General features: G+C 38.6%; 1 protein-coding gene across 6 annotated transcripts in view; it reads right to left on the bottom strand.

The window, feature by feature from the left end:
- Positions 1-24,716, bottom strand: part of ATP10D (ATPase phospholipid transporting 10D (putative)) — a 41,646-nt gene extending 16,930 nt beyond the window's left edge. For all 6 annotated transcript variants that reach the window (XR_014616131.1, XR_014616132.1, XM_084204978.1 and 3 more), the window contains exons 1-12: positions 24,676-24,716; positions 15,635-15,940; positions 14,672-14,866; positions 13,515-13,719; positions 10,773-10,858; positions 9,532-9,638; positions 8,651-8,782; positions 7,695-7,822; positions 7,298-7,550; positions 3,619-3,854; positions 2,773-2,961; positions 111-717 (exon numbers count right to left, since the gene is read on the bottom strand). Coding sequence is in view for 4 of the 6 variants with exons in the window: in XM_084204978.1 (XP_084061104.1) it covers positions 111-717; positions 2,773-2,961; positions 3,619-3,854; positions 7,298-7,550; positions 7,695-7,822; positions 8,651-8,782; positions 9,532-9,638; positions 10,773-10,858; positions 13,515-13,719; positions 14,672-14,866; positions 15,635-15,900 (2,404 nt within the window). In the remaining 2 variants the exon portion in view is untranslated. The remainder of the gene's footprint in view (positions 1-110; positions 718-2,772; positions 2,962-3,618; positions 3,855-7,297; positions 7,551-7,694; positions 7,823-8,650; positions 8,783-9,531; positions 9,639-10,772; positions 10,859-13,514; positions 13,720-14,671; positions 14,867-15,634; positions 15,941-24,675) is intronic.
- Between the last annotated feature and the right edge of the window lie 773 nt (positions 24,717-25,489).

The raw sequence follows: 25,489 nt of genomic DNA, 5'->3' as shown, positions 1-25,489 counted from the left end.
AGCAAATTAAACACGCATGTTTAGGCTCAATTTAGCAGAAAATTTTGAAAGTCTAAATACATTCTTGAAGTAGCAAAATGTTAAAACTTATCATTAAGTTCTGTAGATACCTTCAGATGCAGTTCTCAACAAATCCATCATGACTGAGTCTGCACCTTTTGTGTACACCACCACCTTGTTGGAGACTGGATGCCGAACCACCACTGACATCCTTTTCCGCAGTGAATCAAAAGGCAGGATATGCAAAAGCTGAAACGTTAAAGACCCCAGACCTGCAAAGTCCACAGTTACTTGATCAGGAGTCCTAGACTGTAAAACACATTTATAAGCCCTAGCAGCATGAACCAAGGCAGCTTCGTCTGGACTCTCAGCTTCGTAACAGAGTTTTGGTATGTGAGATAATGCAATAGATGACGCAGCATGGTTGGGTTCACCACCAGCAGCTATATTCACTAGATGTAGTTCTCCAGGCACTTGAGAATTTTCTGGGCTGTGGGGTTCAGAAATCCTTTGAGCATCTCCATCCAAAGTAGGTGAAGCCAGTTTCATTCTAAAAATAGACAGTTTTCTTACAAAACTATTGGGGCTTTCAGATGATGACTCCTTTACACTTGGAAGTGGAGAAGAACTTAGTCTCCAGACTGAAAACCTCTGGAACATTTGCCTGATTTCCTCAAGAGATTTAATAGGCATCCTACTCAGCGAAGAGAGTCCCATCTGGAACACAATAGTTAGAGAAAGTATTTATGTTAAATTCTTCCTTTTTTATTATATTAAGGAAGGACACCTTACCAAATAGGTATGTTTCATAATGAAAGTAGTATTTTAAAATTTACCATGGGTTTGACTGTATTAAAGATGGCCAGCTCAAGTAAACCATATGAGTACAGTAAACAGCCTCTACAAGCTGTGGAAGTACTTCAGGTCTGAAAATTGGATGTGTTTCAAGTTGAATTCATGACTCCATGCAATACTTCTCTTCAGAACTTTCAGTAATGAACAGAGTAAGCATGACATTGTAACTTTTTGAAGTTGCGGCACATTGAACTAAACACTTTAATCCTTGTCCTGAATTAGCAAAATACTTGTGAAGAATGAACCAACCCCCTCACACTAAGTAGCTAAAAGAACTACTAAACATTCAGTTTGTGTTTATCAACAGTTATCAACAGTTAACTGTTGACAACTTATCAACAGTTTTTAGTGTTTTAAATTAAAAGACAGTTCTCCTGTGATCAGTGTTACAAAATAATCGGCTTCCTGTTACTCAGAACAGCTAGGGAGCTAACAGCTTACAAAAATCAGGCGTACAAGGCTGACATTCCTTTCTCACTGCTGGTGAGGACGTAAGAATGAGTTACCAGGAAGCATGTTCTCTTTTGCCACTGAAAACCAAAAGGTAGGAAAAAACTATGGCTCAGTCCTCCACAGTTCCAGCAAGTTGCAATGCGTCTCCATTCAACATCATGGAAAGAGGGACTAGAAATGCATCCTTTCATTGCCCCTTCCTATGGCAACACTGAAATTTCCTGCTGCCTTGAGTTCTTTCCTGTCATTCCCTAACCATGAACTCAGAGACCTCCTTCCACATTGCTCCTCCCAATCTACCTATTAGCGACCTGGAGATCATCTACCCCACTGGCAAGTTATTCAGACATATTACTCTCAAAAAAAAAACAAGATTGTCATGTATATTATTCTTCATCCCATTTAAGGAATACTATTGATATGAACTCATCTGCCTCACATGGATCTCTAGGTTGCCTACTGCACACTTTCTGGGAATGCTTGGAAGCACACTAAAACACCAAGCTTATTTATAAATAGGAGGTATTTCATATCCCACAGGATATGTTTTGTGAATGTCCCCAGCTATGGCTGTAGGCTTACTACCTAGACGGACACAAAAATCTAGTTCTGCACATGTCACTATTTTTTTTTTTTCCAAAAACAAAGTCAATGAATGTGAATCACCAGGTAATGAGGGAAAGAAATCAAAGCTCTACTTGGGAATTATCCCGCAACACAGTCAAAACTGGCAAAAAATGGAGTTATGAAAATCCCACATGGAAAAACCCCAAAATATCTGAAAACAAAAAAAGTACTATATTTTAAAAAAATTAGGTTGTGAAAAAAAACAAGTGGTCACTCCAAACTATTAAACCAGGGCAGACTAGAAAATGCACTGTTAATTCACGGTGAGACAACTTTATCCCATACTGCAAAGCAATTTTTCTTTAGACTAATATATATATAAAACTTCATCTTCCATACTTTTGCTGAATGGCTATTTGAATAGTCAGGGAACAGCATTCCATGAGGTAACAGCATTCTTAATTTCAATATTCTGTGAATCTTCAGTGATTATTCTTATTTTTCAGCCAACAATAACCTATTTGTGAAGATAACCTGACTGTCAATGTATTATTATAGGAAGTTATGCCCATATCTAAAAAAACCCATAACTAGAATATGGAAAAAATTACAACTGCAATTTAATCTCCAAATTTGTCTTGTAAAAGTTACTAATGGTTACAGAAACAAAAAGATTGAAGCCAATTTATCAGTATTATTTCATTCATTAACTCATTGCGCTCCATGGTTTTCCAGTAATTCCCTTCTTTCTAATAGGACAAAACTGCAGAGGTGAAAAGGATAATTTTTTAAATATCAGTTAATTCAATTAACAAAATTTTTCTTTTTGTAATTGAGCTAAAAAGAGTACAGCTACTTGCAAAAATGGACAAATAACCCAAAACAAGGCCTTCTTACCTTCTGACGGATCTGACTGGGGCCTGAGACTACAACAGTATTACAGATTGCCAGAGCAAGAAAGAAGTCAGTGATATACATTGTCTCCAAAGATAACTTGCTGCTAGCTTCTTCTGATTGTTGATAGGAATGAAAAGAAATTTGACTGAACTTCTCCAGCAGCTGTGTGTCTGGTACAACATCTGTTTCCTATTATGAAATGAACAAAAGTTTCCATCAGGTTATAAACTTAGCCTCTGGAGGTTAAATCAGTTCCAGGCGATCGAAGTGTAGAAGCTCATACAACTTCCCTCCTGTGCTGAGTTGTAACACCAGGAAACAAAGGAATACTGGCATCTTCACTGCCTTGTACTAGACCACTGAAAATGGCAAACTTCCTGCCCAAAGAGGTAAACACTAAAGGCTTAGTTCATAGCCTTAGACACTTCAACGGAGATTAAGTATGATGAATGGTATTTAGATGCCTTCAGGTACAGAAGCAGAGTTTTCTCCTCACATAACCTCAAATAAGTATTGACCATATAGATATTTTCTATTAAAAGCAAAAGAAAATGCTAGAAACCTCTTAAAATAAAAGAACAAACTGTTATTAAGTCAGTAATTTGATTTGAAGTGATCATGGATGCAGAGCAGCAAGAGTCAAAGTATACACCTTCATGAACCAACATGTGTCTGCAACATCAGTTGTAAATAGCATGCAACTAAGCCATCATGACACCCAGAATTTGGGTGGAAGAGAGAAGGGATTTCTTAAATGACAACCAATCTGATCAAATGGGAGTAAAAAGAGATACGTTCATGAGTTAATTCAGAAATTTAGCATCGAACCAAACAGCTTCTACTTACAATGGGACTGCTGAAAGCCATGTGTCCTGAGTTGGGAATATCACCTACTTCATCTTGCCTTTTGAATGCGGAGTAACTACCAGATAACTGGTTCAAAGACTTTCTGTTCAAAGGTTCACACACAGCTCTGCAGTTGTGATCCTGACATTTTGATGTAGGGGTTGAAGAGCCACACTGACAATCAGCTAAATCCTCATTCTCTGAATCAATCTCTTGATAGGATTCCAACCTCTTTGCTAAGGAAAGGGAAACAAAATTATTGTTCCATGAGCAAAAAGAAACATGTCCAAAACACCACCTAAAGTAAGGAATTACTTATATAGTTAAGAATAACCCACCATTTATGAAAAATTAAACCTGTAACAAGCCACCATGCTATCTTCTTGTTTGAGCAGCATTCTACTGGATTGGATCCAGAAGAGGGAACAAAAATGATCTGAGTTCTACACAACATGAGTCACATAGATACAGTAAAATAAACTGGAGTTACACAACCTCCAGAAGGGCACATTGATGGGAGTCAAATGTTCAAGTGAAGGGAAATTGCATAGAGATTGGAAGGAAATAGCCTGTTTTCTGCGAACACTGGCTATCAGAAGACCCAATGGCTCCATATTGTAGCAAGATGGACTCAGGCTAGGTATCAACAAAACCTTGTCAGAGATGATAGGACATATTAGAATGGAATGCCTGAGAAAGCACTGAAAAGGACTTTACTGGAGGTTCTGAAGAAATAAAATGAAGAATTTCATCAAGAATAATAGCAACAATTCTGCTTTAAGCCAAAAAAACAGGACCAGACTTCTGACAAGTTTTCTAGCCATTATGTTATGATGGATCAGGACTATATGCCCCAGGTTTGATAAATACAGCTGCTAGCAGGAACTCATTCAAACTGTGTTTATTGTTTCAGTACTGGACATCCCCTCACAAAAAGATACACATTTTCTATGTTTTTAATTGAAAAGCAAGTTTCAATAATCAAACTTTGTCTGGACATGTGTAACACCTTTGTGCCAGAGATGTAAATGCAGTTCTGCTCCTCTCCACAAATCAATAGTGTAAAGAACCTCTGTAGCAAATGGAAACACTCCTATGCTATCATGTCCTTGATTAAGAACATATCCAAGTGTTTGCACTGGAGTTCTGAGAGTGTTTGAACACATGCCAGAAGTTGAAATCTCTGGAAAACACTGGAACTATGTACACAATTCAGCTTTCAAGTTTTACCTCTCACTGTGAAAACAGCATTCCATGAGCATATGCTAGCACTTCAGTGCCTAAAATCCACAGACAGCATGGAAAAACTGTTCTGAGAGCTGTGTTGCCTCTTTATTTCACTGAAGTCTGAATACAAACAATGGCATCCTAGCAAAAAAACAACTTTAGCGTACATTGCAGACATGTCCACCAAAAACACTAATTCCCTATTTCTTTATTTGAGGTGGTACCAAATGTACAGGAAAGAAGTGAAAAGCAGGATACAATTCTGTTTTATGCAAACAGAAGACCTTTCCACAGGTCAGTCCCCAGGTCTGTTGCTCTAAATGAGATGGAAATAGGTTTAGTATGTCATTTGCAAGTCTTGTATTTTCTACTGTCTTCTCTTTCTGCAACACAAATGAAAGAATCCAGTCCTCCATCCTCCATCCTGCTATTCTGATGGAACAGAGAGGCCAGAGCTTACACCTTCCTTGGCAGGCCATCTTCCTGATATCAGTATGAAACTAGTAACATAGCTCTTTTATAAAGCAGCTAAGTGGGAACATAACAGACTGCGGCTCTCCACAACAACCAAATACAAAATCCCACACGAGGCACTGATACCTCTTACTGGAAAGCAGCACCAATGACTTAGTATGTGTGTTTGTAGAGGCAGGCTTGGACAACACACACCCATTCTGCTCTACTTCCAGGCTGTGGAGAAGCTGCATGCTCTCTCTGAAGTAACATGTGGCATCTCTTACAACAGCACACTGCTCTACTGCCATGGTCTAAGAAGGACACGTCACTTTAGACAGAACACAGCCTGGGGACATATCTATGGAGGATTATTCTGAATCACAGGCGTCCCTTTCCCCCATAAAATACAGATACAAACCCAGAAATACATATTCAGATTAGGCAGCTTCCATGCAAAAGACTGTACTGTGTTGCACTGTAACTCTTACCATATGTAGCAAGAGCCCTGCAAACAGCAGCTCCATGCATCGAAACAAATATAAACCAGGACTAAAAAACAGGACCTCCAACATTTTTCCAACTGATTTTCAGGGCTCATATAATTTCTAATTTGTTAGGAAGAAATGAATGTTTACTGTTCAGGGAAAAGACAGGGCACAGGAAGAAGTATTTATGTACGTAATCAACACACTAATAATTTTGGAAGATACCTTTATATGAACTACTAGCAGAAGTGTGGAGGTACACTTTCCCTGGCACACTGAGACCTGAATCAGCCACAGCTGCATCACTCACACCACTCTTGGGTTTCTTTTCTGAAAGTTTTCCTTGATTTAGGAAATGCTCTGAAAATATAATGTGCTTTTTACTTAAGTTATTCATTCGTCAAGTTCAAAACTTAAACATTTTTTCTCACTTTGCTGTTGTCATCCTTCCTAGGACAATTATGCAAAGCCAAAGAAGCATCTGGGAACCCTCACCATAAGACTTCCAAAAAAACATGTGCAGAAATTGCTGTAAAATTTGTCTGTAATATCTGGTCCCACGGCACAACAAAAGAAGGGCTGAACTGATTCATTGCTGTGGCCAGCAGAGTGTGCCTTTTGCTTGTAGTTGTGAGCAGTTCTATCTGGCAGCAAACCCATGCAAACCACAAAGAGGGTTTACTACACAGCTGTGCCTCACATGTTCTTCCATCATCAGCACCTCACCCTTGATCTCATATGGAATATTTGCACTGTCCACCAGCAAAAGAGCAAATATCTGCAGGCACTAGTACACAAACATGGGAACTGTAATAAATACTTTGTGGTTTTACCTAATTAACAAAATGGCTAATTAAATCATTCATGGCACTCTACCCAATTTTCTCTTGTGTCTGGAGCTATATCTTCTCCCAGCTCCCAGAAGACTTCAAGTTGGCTCTCATGAAATACACATTTAAAGATCCTACACTTTTAGACAATAAGACAACAACTATTCACTAACACTACTTCTTGATTTTTTGCCTAATAATAAGCAGCTGTGTAAGATCTAATTAAGAATACTACAGTCATTTATAATGAAGGAACTTACCTTTGCAGCATTAACACACACATGGACACACATCTGATTGACTTGTACCTTAAAATTACTGTTAAATAATGTAGTAATACTGTTAAGCATGTATTTAATTTGGGTTACTATGTCCTCAAGAGCAGAACTATGTCAAAGTGGAATCTTAACATATACTACAAAAAAGTGGCACACTGCTAGAACAGTCAGCAGGATGTTTAAAACTTAAAATGCTAGGTAAGCATTGTCACTCTAGCTAGAGAAAAAAAAGAGAGGAAGGAGCAGATGGGCAATTTTCCAATGTTCTGGGTTCTGAATATTCCATGGAGAGAAACAAAACCGAGTAGGCATGACTTCTTCCACAATGAGTAAAGAATACTTAGCTCATGATATCAAATATGTTAGAAAAACGATCCAGGTGAACAAAGGTTTAGTGTCTTACCGTTTTCCTCATGGCAATACTCCTGTCCTGCAATGCTGCATCTCCGAAAAACCATCTTATTTTCAGTGAGGGTTCCAGTCTTGTCAGAGAAAATGTACTGAATCTGACCAAGGTCTTCAGCAATATTTAGCGCTCGACACTGAATAGTTGAGTCTGTTTTCTCATGGTAAAAATCAATGTCATTCTGTATTAAATAAATTTGTCCCAATTTGACAATTTCAATTGAAACGTAGAGAGAAACAGGGATCAAGACCTACCAAAATAAAACACAGGGATTAAATAAAACCATGGTCTTCGGCCAGTTACAAGCATGAAGTAGCTCTACTGAAGCCAAAGGGTTACTTCAAGGGTACAAATGAGATGAGAATATGACCCGTGTTCAAACCAGACCAGTTACCTGTAATAAAATTATCATTGTCCAGAACATATAGAAGCCTGCTAATGCTGGAGAACTCGATTTCCCATCTGGCCCGGGCATGTTAAAAAAAGGTATTTCTGAATACCTACTTAACCAAATTCCATGACCTTGAAAACAAGAACAAGATAAAGTCAATCAGTTTTATGTGAAGTGTATCACAGCTCAGGGTTATTATGTTAGCTGTTACACTCTGCAGTTCTTTCTAAGCTTTTAAACTACAATTTTTTATCTTGGGTTTTTTTCCCAACAGGTGTTCCAAGTATCAATACATACATGAAGAAACACCTTATACACCTTCTATCAACAGCATCTATACAGCGTATCTCAGAAATAAAGAAACATTAACTACACCTCACAGTTTTTTCCCTCCAAAAAACCCTGCTGGCAATTAATTTTGTTATCCTTTTGTTGCTTGTCTAGGTTTTAGTCTACTAGTGAACACATCATCATGTCATAATTTTAAGTGTGATCTGAAGAAGTTTTATTGAACTTATTTTTAACATATTTTAAACACCTTTATGATCCGTCAGAAAAATTAGTCTGTTTAGGTGTAAGCTAATCATTTAATCAACCCCTAAAATATCAAGTCAGTACAGCTCTAGTTACACTGGGTCTCTCACTACAATGTGTACATGTATCTCATGTTACCTGAAAAATTCTATGGGAAAATAGGAGTTTTGCTGAACAGTTAGTTAGAAAAAAGATAAACCAAATGGAGAAACAGGATCCAGACCCAAAAACTCACATCAGGAACACACTTTTTAACCACATTCCAGATCAAACATGATAACATGAATTTAAACCTCACAGAACTCCCAACTTCAGGAAATTACATATGGATGAAGACTGACAAAATCAATCAGCCCCAAAATAAAACACTAACCATTGTAGGCTGAGAAAGGAAAATGGCAGGAATCTGAGTGATTCTCACTTACCTATTGCCCCAGTTAAACACATCAAAAGTAGGAGCAGAACACACCACAGAATATCAGTGTTCACTTTTCTTTCCAATTTACTACGCTTGTAATGAGGGCCACTGTTATTCAGCATAGCTTTGGTTTCATGACCTGCAACCAAAAAGGAGGCTGAAATTCTCTAATAACAGGTATCACAACTGCAAGTGCCTTTTATTTCTAAAGCTTTGGGAAACAGAATATTTCTATTAAATAATATTTGAACAGCCATTATAAATATGAGTAAACTAGATTCTCCTACAATACATGAATTCTGTCCTAAAGAAAACGGAACAAGTTAAATCAAAATCTGTCATGCATATGTTAACTTTCATTAGCTTACATTAACTGTCACTAATATTCTTTCCTTTAGAAACATCATTCTTGACCCTTCCACATTATTTTAACATTTTCTACAAAATCGTACACCTGTGTTACAAGTATCTGGCTGGATACCTCATATTGATTAGTGTGAAAACCTCCGTCCTTTCTACAAATTGTAGAACAGAACCAGAAGAACAGCACTAGCTTCAGTTTTGATTAAGAAAAAAAGTCCTAAGCAAGTCACACATTTCCATATCCATTTCAAAATCTCAGTTTACCATTGCAACTAACAAGTTGAGGATGAGGACCTGTTCACACACAACAGATCTGCCCTTCCAGGAAAAATCAGGGGTATCAGATTTTACTGTGAAAACAGAAACAAACTTAACTCAGATATGAATTCTTAATATTTCTAGCTATGGCTGCCTTCTGCTGGATTCAAGCTTTTACTCTCCCAATTCCCCTTTGTACAATGTTGTTTCTTAGGGCACACAACCATCTTGTTTGCAAGTCTGTGAGAGCCAGGGCAGTTCACTAACCTGCATATACCACTATGCCTACAACAGCTTCTGTGTTCCTTACTGTGCATCCTCGGAGCAATAAGTTTTCCTTGCTGAGACCCACTCGGTCCATGTTTGAATGCTCACTGCAAAAAAAAATCACCTCATGTCAGCTGTAGGAATCCAGCAATTACCAACCAGGCCTTGCAAAATCATTAGGAACAGATTTCCCAAAGAAGCCGCAAGTCACTGAATGCCATCCCGACATGTCTGATTGGACTTTTCATATGAATGGAGTAAGAGGAAAGCAGATCACCCTTGAAAATCTGAGCATTTGCTATCTGGTATATGAGAAGTGGGCAACACTACTTAAAAGAGGCAAATACTGGAAATCTAAAACCCTATCCTACTCGGATTATCAGCATAAGAAAATATTTGAAAAAAATATTAAATCTCATTGTAAATTTACTGTGAGCACTGTCACTCCTGTGGTATGCTTCCAGAACAGTTAGGCCCACTCTTTGTCAAGGTGTTTCCTCAGAGAATAAGATTTATATGTATTTATTTTTATTCTCAAATATCTAATGTGTCAGTGTGCAAAGGAAAGAATAAAGACCTTCTAACTATCAAAACCTGAAAACAGGTCACCCCATAAAAAAGTATTTTGTTTTCCTATTATCTATAGAAAGTCATAAACCTGTAAGTATCACAGAATCATAGAATGGCTGGGGTTGGAAGGGACCTTAATGATCCTCTAGTACCTTAAGGTCCCTTCCAATCCTAACCATGAAGGAAACTCATAACAGAAACCCAGCCTGAAGAAAAGACAGACATAGGCACACTGGTGAAAAGGAGTTTGATCAATTGACTCATGGTTACACAAAACAAATCCGAGTAGGAAAGGAAGCCAGTCCTTCCAATTTCTAATTCTAAGCAATGCAGCTTGTCCAGTCTGGCTGTGGTTCAGACCAAATACTATAGATACCATATGTTATGAAGAGCAGATTTAAAACAGCTATTTCAAGTATTAAGTTTGCAAAACAACCTGAACTAAGATGTTGAAAATATTTAATACAAAATAAAAAGCATCAGTGCCCCATCTGCTGCTCAGAAAACCCTTCTGGAGCTCTGTCTGTTGTGCTGCACTCAGGAACGCAGTGGTGCAAACTGACCTCTATCCATATCATTACTTCTTAAAGCAAACATTACAAGATCTCATCAAATTAGTAAGAATGTCAAAGCAAATGACAATAGTTTGAAGAGCCAGCAAGCCTACTTACACAAAGCCTCGGAAACGACTGAGGTCATTGTTAGGACTTTCACACTCTATTCTACTGGAAAATTCTTCTGGATCAATTTCAGAGACCTAAAGCCATGGGAAGGGAAAAAAACCCAGAGAACTTAGACAAAATGTGTAGAACCTAAAAACATTGTAAATTTAGAGGTTCAGATACTACTATCTAACAATTTAGCCTCTAAACTGGAGGTTGCCGGTGGTTTTGATGGCCTCCTACCTAGTATAAATCAGATTTGCACACCACTGGACTTCCTAGTAAATATTAAACACTGTCAAGTATCACTTGAATTGCTGATATTTTGAGAACACTGGAGAGGAAAAAAATGGGTGGAAGGATGAGGAAGAAGAAAAAAAATGCAAAAGCAGTAAGAACATCTGAAAGGCAGAGATTTCCCATAGATTTTTCTCATTGTATGATAATGAAAAAACAGAAAGAAGAGACACTGTCTTCTCTGCAAGCAGAATTTCTTGCAAACAGACTTTTTCTCCCAGTACCATGACCAGGATGGTTTCCGTGCAAACACAAAGAAAGCAGCTAGAACTTTGCAAGGATGTTTGAGACTTATAAGTACCAAAGAAAAGGCTGTTATGAAAGACCAGAACAACATATGGCAAATGAAAAGCAGGTGAGCATTTCAGTGAAAAGTCAAGTGAACCAAATCTCCTTTATTAATAAGAATGAAACATGACCAGAAGTAAGAGAAAAACCAAAGACCTTATCTATGGAATTACCTGCTATTGTGACTTAATTTCAATTATTGGCATATGAATATTCTTCTACTCTCTAGTATAACACAGGCTTCCCTCTGGTATAACTGAGTCATTTCCAAGCTGAGTACCTGCCACTAACTTTTTGGAAAGTCATTTGTTCTACTCTTTAGAAAAAACCCTAATGACCAATTTAAGGATTTAAACTCCCAAGCATTATTCTCTGATTCACAGGTATTACTGAATATATCTTCAACATAATTACAAGTCTCTGAGAAGACTGTACTCCATCTACTGGATGACTTCACACTGGCAGAATAGCAACTGTGAGCTTAAAACACAATCCTGTAAGTAGAATTTGAAACTCAGAAGACATCATATTGTTACAAGTACTTTGTTAGCCTTATTAAAATTCTTTTTTTGCTATGTTTTGCTATATTGATTTGTTGCACTGAAGTCAGTATGAACACAGTCTTTGACACAGATACATTCTCTTTACAAAAATTAGTTAACTGTGAAAGACCTGTCTCTCCACTGACCCTTCTCATGCCAATTTGCATAGGGGGTACAACATTTCTGTAAAATGTTAGACAATACTTGACTGATGCTTTGCAAGAATTCTTCACTGTACACTGATTACCCAAATAAGAACTACTCTCAAAGGGAAATAGCCAAAGCAGTCAATTCTTTTCTTCTACTGTCTGGAAACATCAAAATATATGTTGCTGGTGGAGCTTCTTGTAATATACCTTGAAACAGGAAGCACTGAAACTCTGGGTGTAATCTACAGTGGACACAGCTATCTACACTCTGCCAGCATAAAATAGAGGTTACAAAAACTATGTCCAAATGCAGGTGTCTTAATATGGACACCGATCTTCTGGGACTATAAGTTTATTTTCTATATTTTTTCATTATAATTGTTATTTTGGCAAAGCAAACACTGAGAGTAGAAGCCTTTGTACATTATTTCTTGAGAAGCTTTCCTATGTTTCCTGGCACAAAAGAGAAGACTTAAATTTTGGCAGAATTAGAAGTACTTGGATTTTGTGTAAAGGTCCCTAAAGAAGGGAGACAAAGATGGAAACTGAGTAAGGGAGCTGGGAATGACAGGCCCTGCATGAGACACTCACTGAGATGGAGAGATGCAGATTCCCAGGGCCAAGCCCGCTTGCTTTGGCTGTGCTGTGTTCCTGACACACACCATTTGATAACATAGCATGGGAATGGGGTGGGTGTATGGCTAAGGTGCAAGAGGAGACCTAGGAATGCCTTTGATCAGCTTGGCTTAGGCTTCCCAGAAGAAAAGAACAGTGCTTGCCACTTGCTTTGAAGATGCTGCAGCAAGGACTGGATTCAGTCACTGGCCATGCAGGCTAAGAGGGAACCAACTGCTGCAGTTCTTTGCTATTTCTTATCATTGAATAGGAAACATTCGCTGTTCACAGTGTTTTAGTGCTAATGACATATTAGCTTCTCCACCCCCATGAACTTGTACGTGGTTCAGCTAACCACAGGGGTAGAAGGAAAAGGAGATTAAACCCTTCCTAAGAGGAAGCAACATCTTAGTATCTTGAAAGCAGCAGAGTAATGTCAGTTTGTTCACAAAATAGTTTATCATCCTCAGGAAGTCAGTCCTCTTCTGTTTTGTGTATTACTCTTTGAATGCCAAGATGGTTGGAGACAGAAATCCCTTCTAAAGAGCTCCAGTTTCTCACCCGTGACATGTTATACACCATATGTAACTATGTGAGATTTACCTGACTTGTTAATTTTGCTGGTTTTCATTACTTGAGATAGATCTGTCTTTCTCTGGATTATGTGAACATGCAAAGATTTTCTCCAAAACCACTCAAGCAACAAATTAGAAATGTGTTACCTAGTACCTTGATTTTCAGATGGGGATTGCTAAGCTACCATGAATTAGGCACTCTAGAGGGCTGAGTTGTTTGGGCTTTTTTAGTTCACCACCTGTCATGTCAGCTTTCTTACACCACCAGAAAAGCACAATTTTTACCTGCTCTGAATATCCTCTCACCACCTGTCTCTGCTTTAGATTGGTTTCTCCATCAAGGCCTGCAGTTTCAATATAACAGATCCCATCTGGGTCACTAGAATATAACAGCACCATGTCAGCCGGAATGATTTCATTGCGTGAAAGCCGGATGAAGTCCCCAACATTGACATTTTTCCAGCATTCATCTGTGTATTTCTTCTCTTTCCTGGAATACACAGAAGAACAATGATTTTTTTTATAAATGCATAAGCTGAAACTGAGAAAAACCTAGAGGTGCTATTTGTGATGGCTACTACAACATATCAAATGAGAGATTTTCCAAAATACTGTTTTCCCACATGGAAACAGAGCATGCAAAAAAGAAAAAAAAAACCCTTCACAATATTTCCTTTATCTTTGTATTTTACAATCTGGAATATCCTTTTATGAGAGGTATAAAAGAAAAACAATTATGTGGGCAGCACTGATATATACTTAGAGAAGTTTTTTCATGGTTAATTTAGAATATGACGCATTCGTGTCTTTTTATCATCCATGATAATAACTGCCTAGCAGACTCACCACTAGCAGACTCCCTGCCTGACTTGCACCCACAGTGTGTAACACTGCAGTCCTGCATGGTGGAATACAGATGTTAACACTCATACTGAATGACCTGTGTGATGCACTCAAGTAGAAAACCATCTTGTTCTCTTTGGGGAAATGATATTGCTCTATGAGTACAACATGATGCTGTTAATAAACTAGCAGCCTTTCAATTTCCATTAAGCTATTTTAGAAGAATTAAAAATACACCTTTCAAAACAAATGCTATGTTTAACAATGCTTAACTAGTCAAAGTACCTTGGTTAATACAGTACAAACACATGCATGAACTCATTTTCCTCAAAGCAAATTTTTTTTCCAGATTTTACACTAATGATAACCATTTAACAAAACTGGTGATCAAGTCACAATTAGTTCCTGAGTGAACAGATCTAAATAGCCCTGCTTGAGCAGGATTAAGACTAAATGACTTTCAGAGACCTTTCCCAAATTACATTATTTTATGCTTCTATAAGTATCCAGAAGGTAAACAAAAGAGTTATCACCAACTCTGTCATGTAATAGTCACAGTCAAATAATAACAGTAAACCACAAACACTCTTGTCTCTTACCTGCTATATACTTTGGTTACTAAGTTGTTTATCTGTTTATCCATTTTGTATCTTGAGTAATCTTCCAGACCATCCTTCACTGCAATAATTGTCAGAACCCCTATCAGAGGTAGCATTGTAATTTCTTTTTGGAAAGCTTCAACTAGAGGAACCCAATTTAGGACAACCAGAAATAGGAAATATAAATTGGCAACTCTGAAACAAAGAGAAAACACAGGATTTAATGTGCTAGCAGGCAATGATCCTCATTTCCCCACTCCATGCTATACAGACATTTAAATTATCAGTGATTTATCTTTTCTTCACCCACAATTTAAGGAATAACTATCCCAAACTCTGTTTTCACTCTCCAGTCAATATATTACTTAGCAACACAGTTGCTTAACATACATGACCAGGTAATGCAGAAACCAAGAATTCTTGTGTATTTTCAAAACTGTCATCCAGGCAAATGTTTTCCAGAGTGAGGCACTGGTGAATTTTGCACTCTCAAATTTCCAGGTCCTTTAAACTTAATTTTATCATCTCTTAGGAAGATGACATGTTTTAAAAAGGAAGCCATCCTGTGACTTTCTTGTGTAGCTTGACAAATCCACAGTTCTTCAAGCAGAAGGAAGATGAAAAAAATTGACACAGTAGAAAGACGTGTGGGAAGGGGAAAAAGACATTTGCAGGAAATAAGCTGAAAACCCCACTGCTGATTGGTGTGTGGCAGTGCTCCAAGATCAAGAAACAGTTCAAGAGTCCAAAGAAAAGAGTAAGTGGAAAGTACATAAGCTAAGGAGAAAAGGATTAGCTCAATGATGATAATACTCAAGAAACTCTGGCCATATAACATGTATGTTTTCAGAAGTGATAGGCCAGCAGGAGGAATAATTTTTTTAATATAGTAACACAAACAAACATTTAAGCAGAAGGATTCAGTTTCAGAAGAATTACCACAATCAAAAAGGAGTTCCTCACCTGTGAAATTGCTCAAATAAATTCCGTGGTAAAAAATTCAATAAAGTATACCTAGTAGTCCGTATTTTGTTATTCATGTACAGTTTTGACACTTTTTCATACTCTTCTTTAAAATGTCCCAAACAGGGTATCACTATCCTATGTTTGCCAGTAGTTTTTGATGATTGATAGCACTTGCTATTTGAATTGTTGCTGCTGCATTCTCTGCCCTCTGTTGATATCAGCCGCTGCCAGCGGTATCGGGCCCAGCGGATGGGATCTGCCATTGCACGTGAAATGCTTTACAGTCCAAGGAGAGTCATCTCTCTAGAAATGTTTGAAAATACAGCAAGTTACAACAATTCTGTAAAGGCTTTCAACAAAAAGTCACAGCTACAGTTTTGAATGAACCTAGGGAAAAAAGTAATTTTCATAATGAACCCAGCCCAGACTGTTAATAGGTTATGTAAGGTCAGGAACTTCTGCTTCAAAGATAGAATTTGTCTGAATTTCATCACACCTTTCAGGATTCTATAATTTGATTACTCTGTTTAAAAAGCACAATATTTTCGTAATAGCAGTCCACCCACCAGTTTCTCATGCCGAAGCATGGTGCAGAAAGGCAGACAAGCTGCTAATTCTACAGAGAACAGCATTTTGAAAGGAATCCACATCTCAGACACTGCAGTCCATGCTGGTGATTAACATACCTTCTTAAACTCAGAAGACAACAATCTAGTAATATACATCTGAATACAGCCTTAGGCACAAAGTGAGGACTTGCCAGCGAAAGGCACTAAGTAGCTATTATCAACCAAACTTCTTCCAGTGAATTAAAGAGGTTTGAGAACTTTTAACAACTGACAGAGGATTAATAAGTTTCATGCCAATGCTTCTCCTTTACTCACCTAACTTAGCTCTAGCATTCTACCCAGGAATTTGTTTTCCTACAGAGAGTCAAAGCTCATAGCTACACTTATGTGTTGCTCACTTTATCAAATCACCCAATGCAGTCAGAAAAGGCTTCTTGCAGAAACCATGCTTTAGTAGAAGCTCAGAAGTGCTAGTTTTTATAACAAAGTTTTTTACAATTTCAAAGTTTTAACTAATGGTTGCTACATTTCTTGTATTACTTCTTCCATAGAACAATTCATCGTATATTTGTTTAAAACTATAAATTGCACGAGCCCAAAATCATCAGTACTTCTTGCTTTGGGTTACGTTCCTTCCATCTGGTATCTTACTACCTGCATAGATTCTAGCAAAATTTTTGAAGAAAACCTCTTTCTAAATTTCCACACATAAGTTGCTTCTAAAACTTGCTGGATCTTCCTAAAGGAAATCTCTTTACAACAGACTCTCCTGTGTGGTTATCAAACTAATCCTGACTTTGGTTTCAATCAATTCAAGCTTCTGTTTATGTGGTATCTTTCTCTTCTACTGACAAATGCCACTCTGTCCTGCTCAGATTCCTCCAACACGTTGCTCTAAATAATAATTTTGCAAACTATCAACTTGACTATTTTATCCAGACTATCTTCTTGTACGTATCTTCCTTGATTTTTCTATTACAACTGCAGAATTCTTGACACATGAGCACGATACCCTCACCAGGTCCTCTAAAAACTGGGTACTATTTATATCTCCACATCAACACATTCTGTTCTGAAAAAGGAGATTCTTCAAACTTCCTAAAAAGCCAGGATGTCTGTGTCACAGCTAGAAAGCTCTTCTCTAATGCTTATCTGGCTTCTTCATATCATCAAATTAAGATGGGACATTTTTGTCCTATCACCATTAAATGTGGTACCTATTGACTGCCATGGTGTCTCGGAAGACTGTAACTATGTACATGAAAATCATGTTCTTTAGAAACCATGACCTGCACACAAAGGAGAGAAAAAACCCACCAAAACCTCTATACAACATTTCCTCTCAGCATCCCCTGGCAGTACCCTACTGTGCTTCCAAGGCCCTTCTGCAGTGCTGCCCCAGACATCATAAGGGACCAGTCTAAGGAAATGGTTTTCCTTTTTTTCTCAGTCCTAAACCTTGTGGTCCCAGTAATCATCAGACTACCAAAGGTTGCAAGGGAATGCAGCTATGTCTGAGACTTCTTAGAGAAGCAAGAAAGAAGAGATTGTGAAGATCTTTTAAAACACATGGCATCCTCTTACTTTCACAGAATATGGCATCTTCTGTCCTTGCTTCTTCTAATCCTACTGCCTGGGAGACAGTTCCCAGAGGGACTGCCCTCTGCACAGAGGTTACTATGCCATTTTAGTCAGGGTCAGCTTTTCCTCCAGAAATGGGAACTCACATTTAGAAGCAGCTACTTCACACCAATGAATCACATTAAACGGCTACCACACAGTCTTACATACAAACACTGATCTGTACACACGTGAAAGAGATGCTTCAGTTAATTTACACTGGACCTAAGAACAAGTCTAAAGATTGAAAAGTCTTCAAAAATGTTTAGGGACTGCAGAACATACTGCTAGTGGAGTCCATACAGGACTATGCAGATTTCAATACACCTAGAGCTCCCAAAGCCCCAAATTAACACAGACTCATCTACAAAAGTTAGGACTGAATTAATGAACAAAGAACTGGAAATTAAAGAATTTTAAAAGATGGCTGAAAAGAGGTAGGTTGGCTGTTTTTCCTGCAATCACAAATTTCGTCAGTTCAGTGATTTAAAAAACCCCAAATTTCTGGATTTTGGATGACATCCTTAAGGCTTGGCCATTTTGAAGAAACAACAATTCTCCTTAACTGTCTCTGCTGTGATAAGACAGTAATTGTAAAACAGATTTTGTACAATGGAAGGCCTTTTCAATTAAATGTTTGCTTTAACTAAAAATACACTGGATTATCAGGGAGAGTTTTACCACAATTTCTTCTGTTAAAATTTTCAGACTCCTTTAAACTTTCATCTTTAGCATGAATCATACAGGGTGTGTCAATTAACCCCACTTTTGCCCAATAATCTGACATATCTCTACACACTGTTACAGTGTACAATGACCTAGGAGCAAACTTAAGTAAGTAAATGCCAGGAAATTTCCAAGATACCACCAGCCAGATATCTGAGAGTAGGTTACATTTGTAGGGAAAATAATTTTTGTTTTCATAAGATCAGGCAAACAAACATCTAATACTGATGAAGAAGGAAGGTACTCTTTTTTGATCTCCCAGGACTAATGGGAATGCAAAAGCTTAAGCAGGAGATCCTGTTCATTCAGTGAAAATTATACAGGCAAAATAACCTATACAGCTAAAATATACCTCACAAATTTCAAAACCTTCTAAATTCTAAGTATTTTTTGTTTACATAATCTATTATCTTTTCTAGCATTTGATACACGGTGACCACTATTTATACAAAATAAAGCAGTTGGGAAAGCAGGGAGGAAGAGCACTGGACATTTTAACATGACAGCATGTTGAGAAGGAATTCCTCACCACTGGATGAGAAGCTAATAGTTTAAACTGCATATGCAATGTTGCTGAAGAGCAGTTACCCCTCACCACATACACATCCTTTCTGACTCCTGACACAGTTCCAAACCCTCTGCCCCACCCTACCACAGAGAAGCAGAGCTTAAAAAGGAACAGAAAACATCAGATTCAGTCTGTGCACTGCATGTTTTTGTCAGTATCTCCAGTATTCTAATATAACTACGTCTAAGAAAACTGAAGATTGTAGAGATGAGAAACAACTAACCCAAACCCACCGCACTGGAAACACTGTATGAGAAATAACAAATAATCTCCTATGACGAGAGAGGTGAATCAGACAATTAACAGATATCCTGGGAAAAAAGCATCTGGATCTCATCCTCTGCCATAATGCCCTCTGACTCACCTGGGATCTGATTGAGCTACTATTTTGCAATTTTTTTTCCAAATAGTTTTATCAGCATTTTAAAATAGCACTTTTGATGTTTCAAACTTCAGAAACCTCTTTTGCATTTCTTAACTCAATTTTGAATTTTATTCTTCTTCCTCCATAAATCTGGTTCATAAAGTATTGAACACATTTTCTGTGGTCAGAAGAAGTTTCATCAACTTCATGTTAGACATTTTAGAGGATTAAGTCACCAAAGATCAAATAAAAGCTATTTTAAACAATTTTTCTGAGAAATTAATTCCCTTAAAACATTACTTGACCCTCTTGTCATGTTATTTTTTATAACCAAGTTTTGAGTTCCCCAGCTAATGTGAACTTGAAGTAGAAATACAAAACACCAGATATTTCTTGAAACACTGGCAAATGATCTACAAGATGAGTTACTCTGAAGCACTATTTTTAGAAGTTAATTTCTAAAAAAATTGTTTATGTTTAAAACCCCCAGCAATAACGTTCATGTATTTGAAAACAGGAAGCCTAAATGATCACACGCCAAGTTTTGAGGACAGTCTCACACAAGCCAGCCTGTCCTTATTTTCACACTATACACTGTTCAAGTAAACACTCTTGATCTTGCTAAATGGAAACAACTGATATAGAGGCATTTCAGGTATGTCTTACACTCAGAAAGGGAAGTTCTTGTAGTAAGCTTACTAACTGCTACTAACATAATGATAACGATGAAATGTGGAAGGGAATTATACGACACTGGATTTATTTGCTGTCTTTGCTTTTTTTCTACACCAGTTCCTTCATGTGCTCCGATTCTTTCACCTTCTTATAATACAGTTTGAGACATGAAAAACTGGAGGGACCACATATGGTTAACAGGAAATAGCTGGCTGTCCTGCCTTTGTTAAAGCAAGGCACAACAGTATTATTTTTACCACAGGACAGATCAACACTATACACTCTCCATGTCTGACCATCCTATATCACAACAAAAACAGGCTTTGAGACCTCTCTGCTGTAATGCTGAGAAAACCCCTACTTTTAAAGACTGTACCCTGGAAGAAGGGCCTTGCATCATAAAGCCCCACGTAAGCAACCTCTTGTAGGTCTATTTCATGTCTGTAAGTTGTTTTCTTTTCCTATCACTTCCCTTCCACTGTCCTTTTTAAATTCTGTCAGCTTCCAATTCTGTGAAGTATCACCCGCATATCTGCATGCAACCCTTTACTCCTAGCTTTCCTGGTGGGGGATGCAGCTGACACTAAAAATTCCTTTGTTCCAGTTATATTACTGGTAGCCTTTGGCAAGTCACTTAGCAATTCCTGATCTCTCTCATACTAGATAATTTCTTAAGATCATCAGCAAAACAGATGTATAGATAATTTAGCCTATGTTTATCCTGCTCTGGAAGTGCACCTTACTATTATGTTGTGGTCATTTGCTCACATGCCATGTGAAGTGCCTTACCATTTACCCTGGCTTCTCCTAACCACTTCCTCCCTTCTGACAACATCCTTCTCTTGCTGTGATCTCCAAATAATTAGTCCTCATTTTTCTTTCAGAAAATTCTTCGTTAAACGCACTTGGTAAATGACCTATTTCACAACAATGTTCCCCAGACCTTTGACACATGCATGCTTATGGTGTGTGTCTCTATCCTGTTGCTCCTGAGGCAGTGTGCAGTAGGCCTTCATCTGGGCTAGTTTCCAGTAGGAAGTAATACATTAATTGGTGGCAAACAGAAATGCAATAAAAAAATTATCTTACCTGAAAAATTTCTACAGCACCTAAAAGGGAAGCAACTCAGACAAGGAATCTCCCCCTTATGTCCGAGTGACCACAGAATATAAAAAATGCTATCCTAGATGGAAGTCGCACTACACAATGGGGAAGAATGGATCATCCCCAATCCACACAACAGTCCCATTTAGCAAGTGTTACTGCACAGGTTCAGTACTCTACACTAGCACTTGTCACTACACTGACAGAACCATACAGGCAAAATATTAAAAATTCCTCTTAATCATCTTTTAAAACTCAGAAGCTAGCAGAAAATGAAGACGCTTCAGGGAACCAGGGCCTGAAGAATAATTTACACTCTGAAGAACGAAGACTTCTTTTCTCCTAAGGTTTGCTGCTTTCTCTGTAACATGGTATTTCAAAAATTTGTCACACATTTGCAAACCAAACAGAAATCTGCTGAGGCATTCTAATATGCCAAATAGATCTGGATAAGAGAGTTTTGCTGTCAATTTATGGGACAAATAGCCAAAAACCTACAGGAATCAAAACTTCAGATTGAGAAAATTATGTGGTGATTTGCAGCCATATATTCTATTATATATTTTATAAATATATATTTTATATATTTATAAAAAAGATGTAAAAATTCTTGAATTAAGAGTGGAAGGCAAATGTTAGTATGAAAAACCAATTGCTGTGGCACTATTTTGCCAGGTACTCCTACCTACAAAGTCTAATTTAGCATGGGCAACACTGAAAACTTTCAAGCCTTAAAAAGCCTTGGATCTTAGAAAGGAATTTTCTTGGTTTGAGTATGTTAAGCCAGCCATCAACAGCTCTTCACAAATTAAAAACAACCAGCAGGATGCATTAAAACCCAAGAAGTGCCAAGGCCATGACACAAGGATGGATGCAAGATAATTTAATAGCAAACCATGCAGTAATACTGGTTAACATACTACAGTGTGGGAGCATCATATAAAAGCAGAAAATCTCCTTCATCTTAGGAAAAGTTATTTAGGATACCAATCAGATCTTGTACCTATAGACACAGCCAAAGCATACACTACCACATTTAAGGTTTAAATTTCAGATTAAATTGTTCCAAAATAAAACTGAAGACTGCTGAAGAGCGATCACCTGTGAAAATATTTTACATCCTTTTCTCCATCAGAAAAGTTCTGCTTTGTGCCATGTTCTCATGTGCCACACTGGTCTCAAAACTGTAAATCAAAACCTTGCAGTTTAAGTTTTACTCTTTTATGACTGTCTTTCCACACAGGTATATCTTTAGCTTATGGTCAGCCAGCATTTAGTCACTACAGATGCTTTGCTATGTGTGAAATTCACATGAATTTCACAGTAAGACTAAGGTGTGGACCATATTAAAAATTTATACTGATGTTCAAGTAATGCAGAAGAATGTGTTTTGTTTTTTTTTTCTTTGTAGCCATGTACACTCCCTTTGCTACCATAAATACTTTATCCATATTGGCAGTATTGCTGGTTTCTAACTCTTTTGAGTAGACAAGGTTTAGCATACTCACTGAAATTTATACTGAAAGGACCTATTAAAGCAAGAAACTGTACTTAAGTTCCTAAAATCCTAGATTAGGTTTCTGAATAATTTTTTCTATTCTTCTGGTTTTATAAGACATCTACATTTTCAGCTACTCAAAAGTTCCATAAATTCCCAAGGTATCCATTGAGGTTTTCAGGTCTAATGCTCCAGGGTTATTGAATTTTTGACAAAACCAACTCTTGTACAACCTCAGGAAGACAATCAAACTTGCCACAAAGCAATAAAACCTGCCTACTGCTTGGAGATATATTGACAGGAATAACCTGTGAATCCACTTAACCACTAGAGACTTCCTGTACCCCTATAAAACATACTCTTGAGATTTTATTTCAAACATGAAAGTGAGAAGTAACCTACAGCAATTGAAGGCTCAACTACAAATGCATATCTTTTAAGTTTTATTAATAAAAATTAAGCCACAATATATAGAAGGCTAAAAACAAACTATGCAAGGAGTTAAGAATGCTGAAATTCTGACCCTAGTAACCCCAAAACTATCTAAGACACTAGATAATCACTGCTGTGAGCAGCTGAACTGAGTTAAAAGTTAACACTGAAAAGAACTGTTCTCACTTCTGCCTTCCACTCCTGGCTTAGTCAACTCCTTCATGAGTCTGGTATTTACTGAACCTGGTTCTCACTGATCTGTAAGACCTTTTACTAATTCAAAGACAATAACATCACTGCATTTCCCAATCCATCATTACAACTGTGAAAGTACTCATGTTGGCATAAGCAAGGTGGGACAGGAATGCCTGCAGAGATACAGAGAGTATCTTTAAGTACTCATGTAGAGCACTTGGTCCCGATTTCAGTCTAGTTTTCGTCAAAAACATATACCAGCTCTGGTTATTGCCTTTGGCATTCAGATCATCCAGGGCAGTGGCAATTAACAAAAGAAGGTGATCCTCACCTGTCAATCCTACCTTTTGCTCCTGTAAGCAGTCAGTGCCCATGCACTAACTGTAAAAATTCAGTTTAAAACAATGCCTTCAGACCAGCTTTGGACTCACACAGAAGAGCTAAATTAATTCAATTCCACTCCAATCCTAGGTAAACCACCTAGTGCCTTCTCTGCTGGAAACCACCACTAATGAAAACAAGAATAATGGCAATTCTGTTATCTCTTGGTGATGATATGAAGACAAGTATGTTTTTAAATGAGGTTTGTCAACACTATGGTCATCGGGGAGACACGAAAACCCTGTAAGTATATCTTTGTAAGTATTAAAATAATAGTAATTTTGATATTAGATGTACATATTTCTTCAGTAGCTGTGTTTCTGATACAAACTTGGATTATTCTTTCCCACCGTTGTGAATACTTTTCATAATTCAGTCCAGTAACTACTGCTGTGATCCAAACCTGTGAGTGAACATGTGCACCCCTGCATACTTTCCTAGAGTTTCAGGAATTTACCTGCAACTTATATGGACTTAAGTCTACTTCCTTGCCATGAATCTGTGAAGTAGGAAAAAGCTGCCACCTCAGTCACCACCGCGAACTATTAAAACAAAGACTTTTGTTTCTGGAGTCAAAGTCGAAGAGGGGATAAACATACACAGCGGCGGATGGCGGGGGGGGGGGGGGGGGGGGGGGGTGGAAGTCGCTCGTGGTCCCGGGGACATTTAAAAGCACAAACCCACAAATCGTCCTTTACTACGGCCGAGTTTCGGGGGCGCCGTCCCGGCGCCGGCAGCGCTCTCCGGGCCGGCGGCCGGGCTGAGGGGAGCTCCCCCGCGGCCGCTGCTTCCGCCTTTCCCCCGCCTCGTCTCGGCCCCGGGGCCCGGCACCGCTGTCCTCCCGCACCACCACCCACGCACCCGACCCCACGGGCGAGCTGCCCCGTGAAACTGCCCTGCACTTACCGACGGAGCCGAGCACATCCCCGGGGAATGGCCGCGCACCCGCCCCGCCCCGCCCCGCCGGTGCCGCCCGGCCCCCCGCCCGCCTCCGCCCCTCCGCCGCCCGGAGCAGCCTCGGGCCCCGTTCCCCTTCTGATCCTTCCCCCTGAGGGGGGACTGAGGCGGGAACGCCGGCCCGAGCTGCGGCGGGGACTCTTCCAAAAGCGGCTCCTCCGCACGCCCCACGGCTCTGGGTGAGAGAGCTCGGCCATAGAGTCCATGAGGCTCAGTTAGGTATTGTTGAAAGGTTTATTTTTCCTTTGCCCTAAGGCCTCGGCAAATGGAGTTGGGGGTAGGAGTATGGTTGTCACAATACCTGACACCCTTGACAGCTCTTAAGGAAAACTGATTTTCTTACTTTTTTACAGTCATTTACAACACTGAAGGCAGCTTGGCCTGTCTAAACATCAAGTTTTCTGGCCACTGGGCAAATCAAGGTTAGTAAACACTTCCTCTTGTTTTTTGGGAAGTAAGCCTCTGGCTATTGAGAAACTGCCCAAATTGCCTTAAACAAATCACTGCCATCAGGAACCTCAGTGAGTTTTTCATCAATACCCCTTGTGAAGTGCCACATTGTCCTTTTTGATCTTGCAGTCTTCCAGGGCACTCTTGGAGGCTGCCTCTTACGATATAATCACATGGCCTTTTACATGAAAGTGTGAGGATTCCTCATTCGAGATCATCTTCTGCTGAAAAAGAAAAAGTAAGAAAAAAAATCCACCAGGAAATGTTATTTGCAGATCTCTTGGTCCCTGTTCAAATAGACTGGGGTTACCAG

This window comes from Fringilla coelebs (assembly GCF_963513975.1).
Source record: "Fringilla coelebs genome assembly, chromosome: 4".
Taxonomy (NCBI): Eukaryota; Metazoa; Chordata; class Aves; order Passeriformes; family Fringillidae; genus Fringilla; species Fringilla coelebs.
This window is presented reverse-complemented; position numbering and strand designations above follow the sequence as displayed.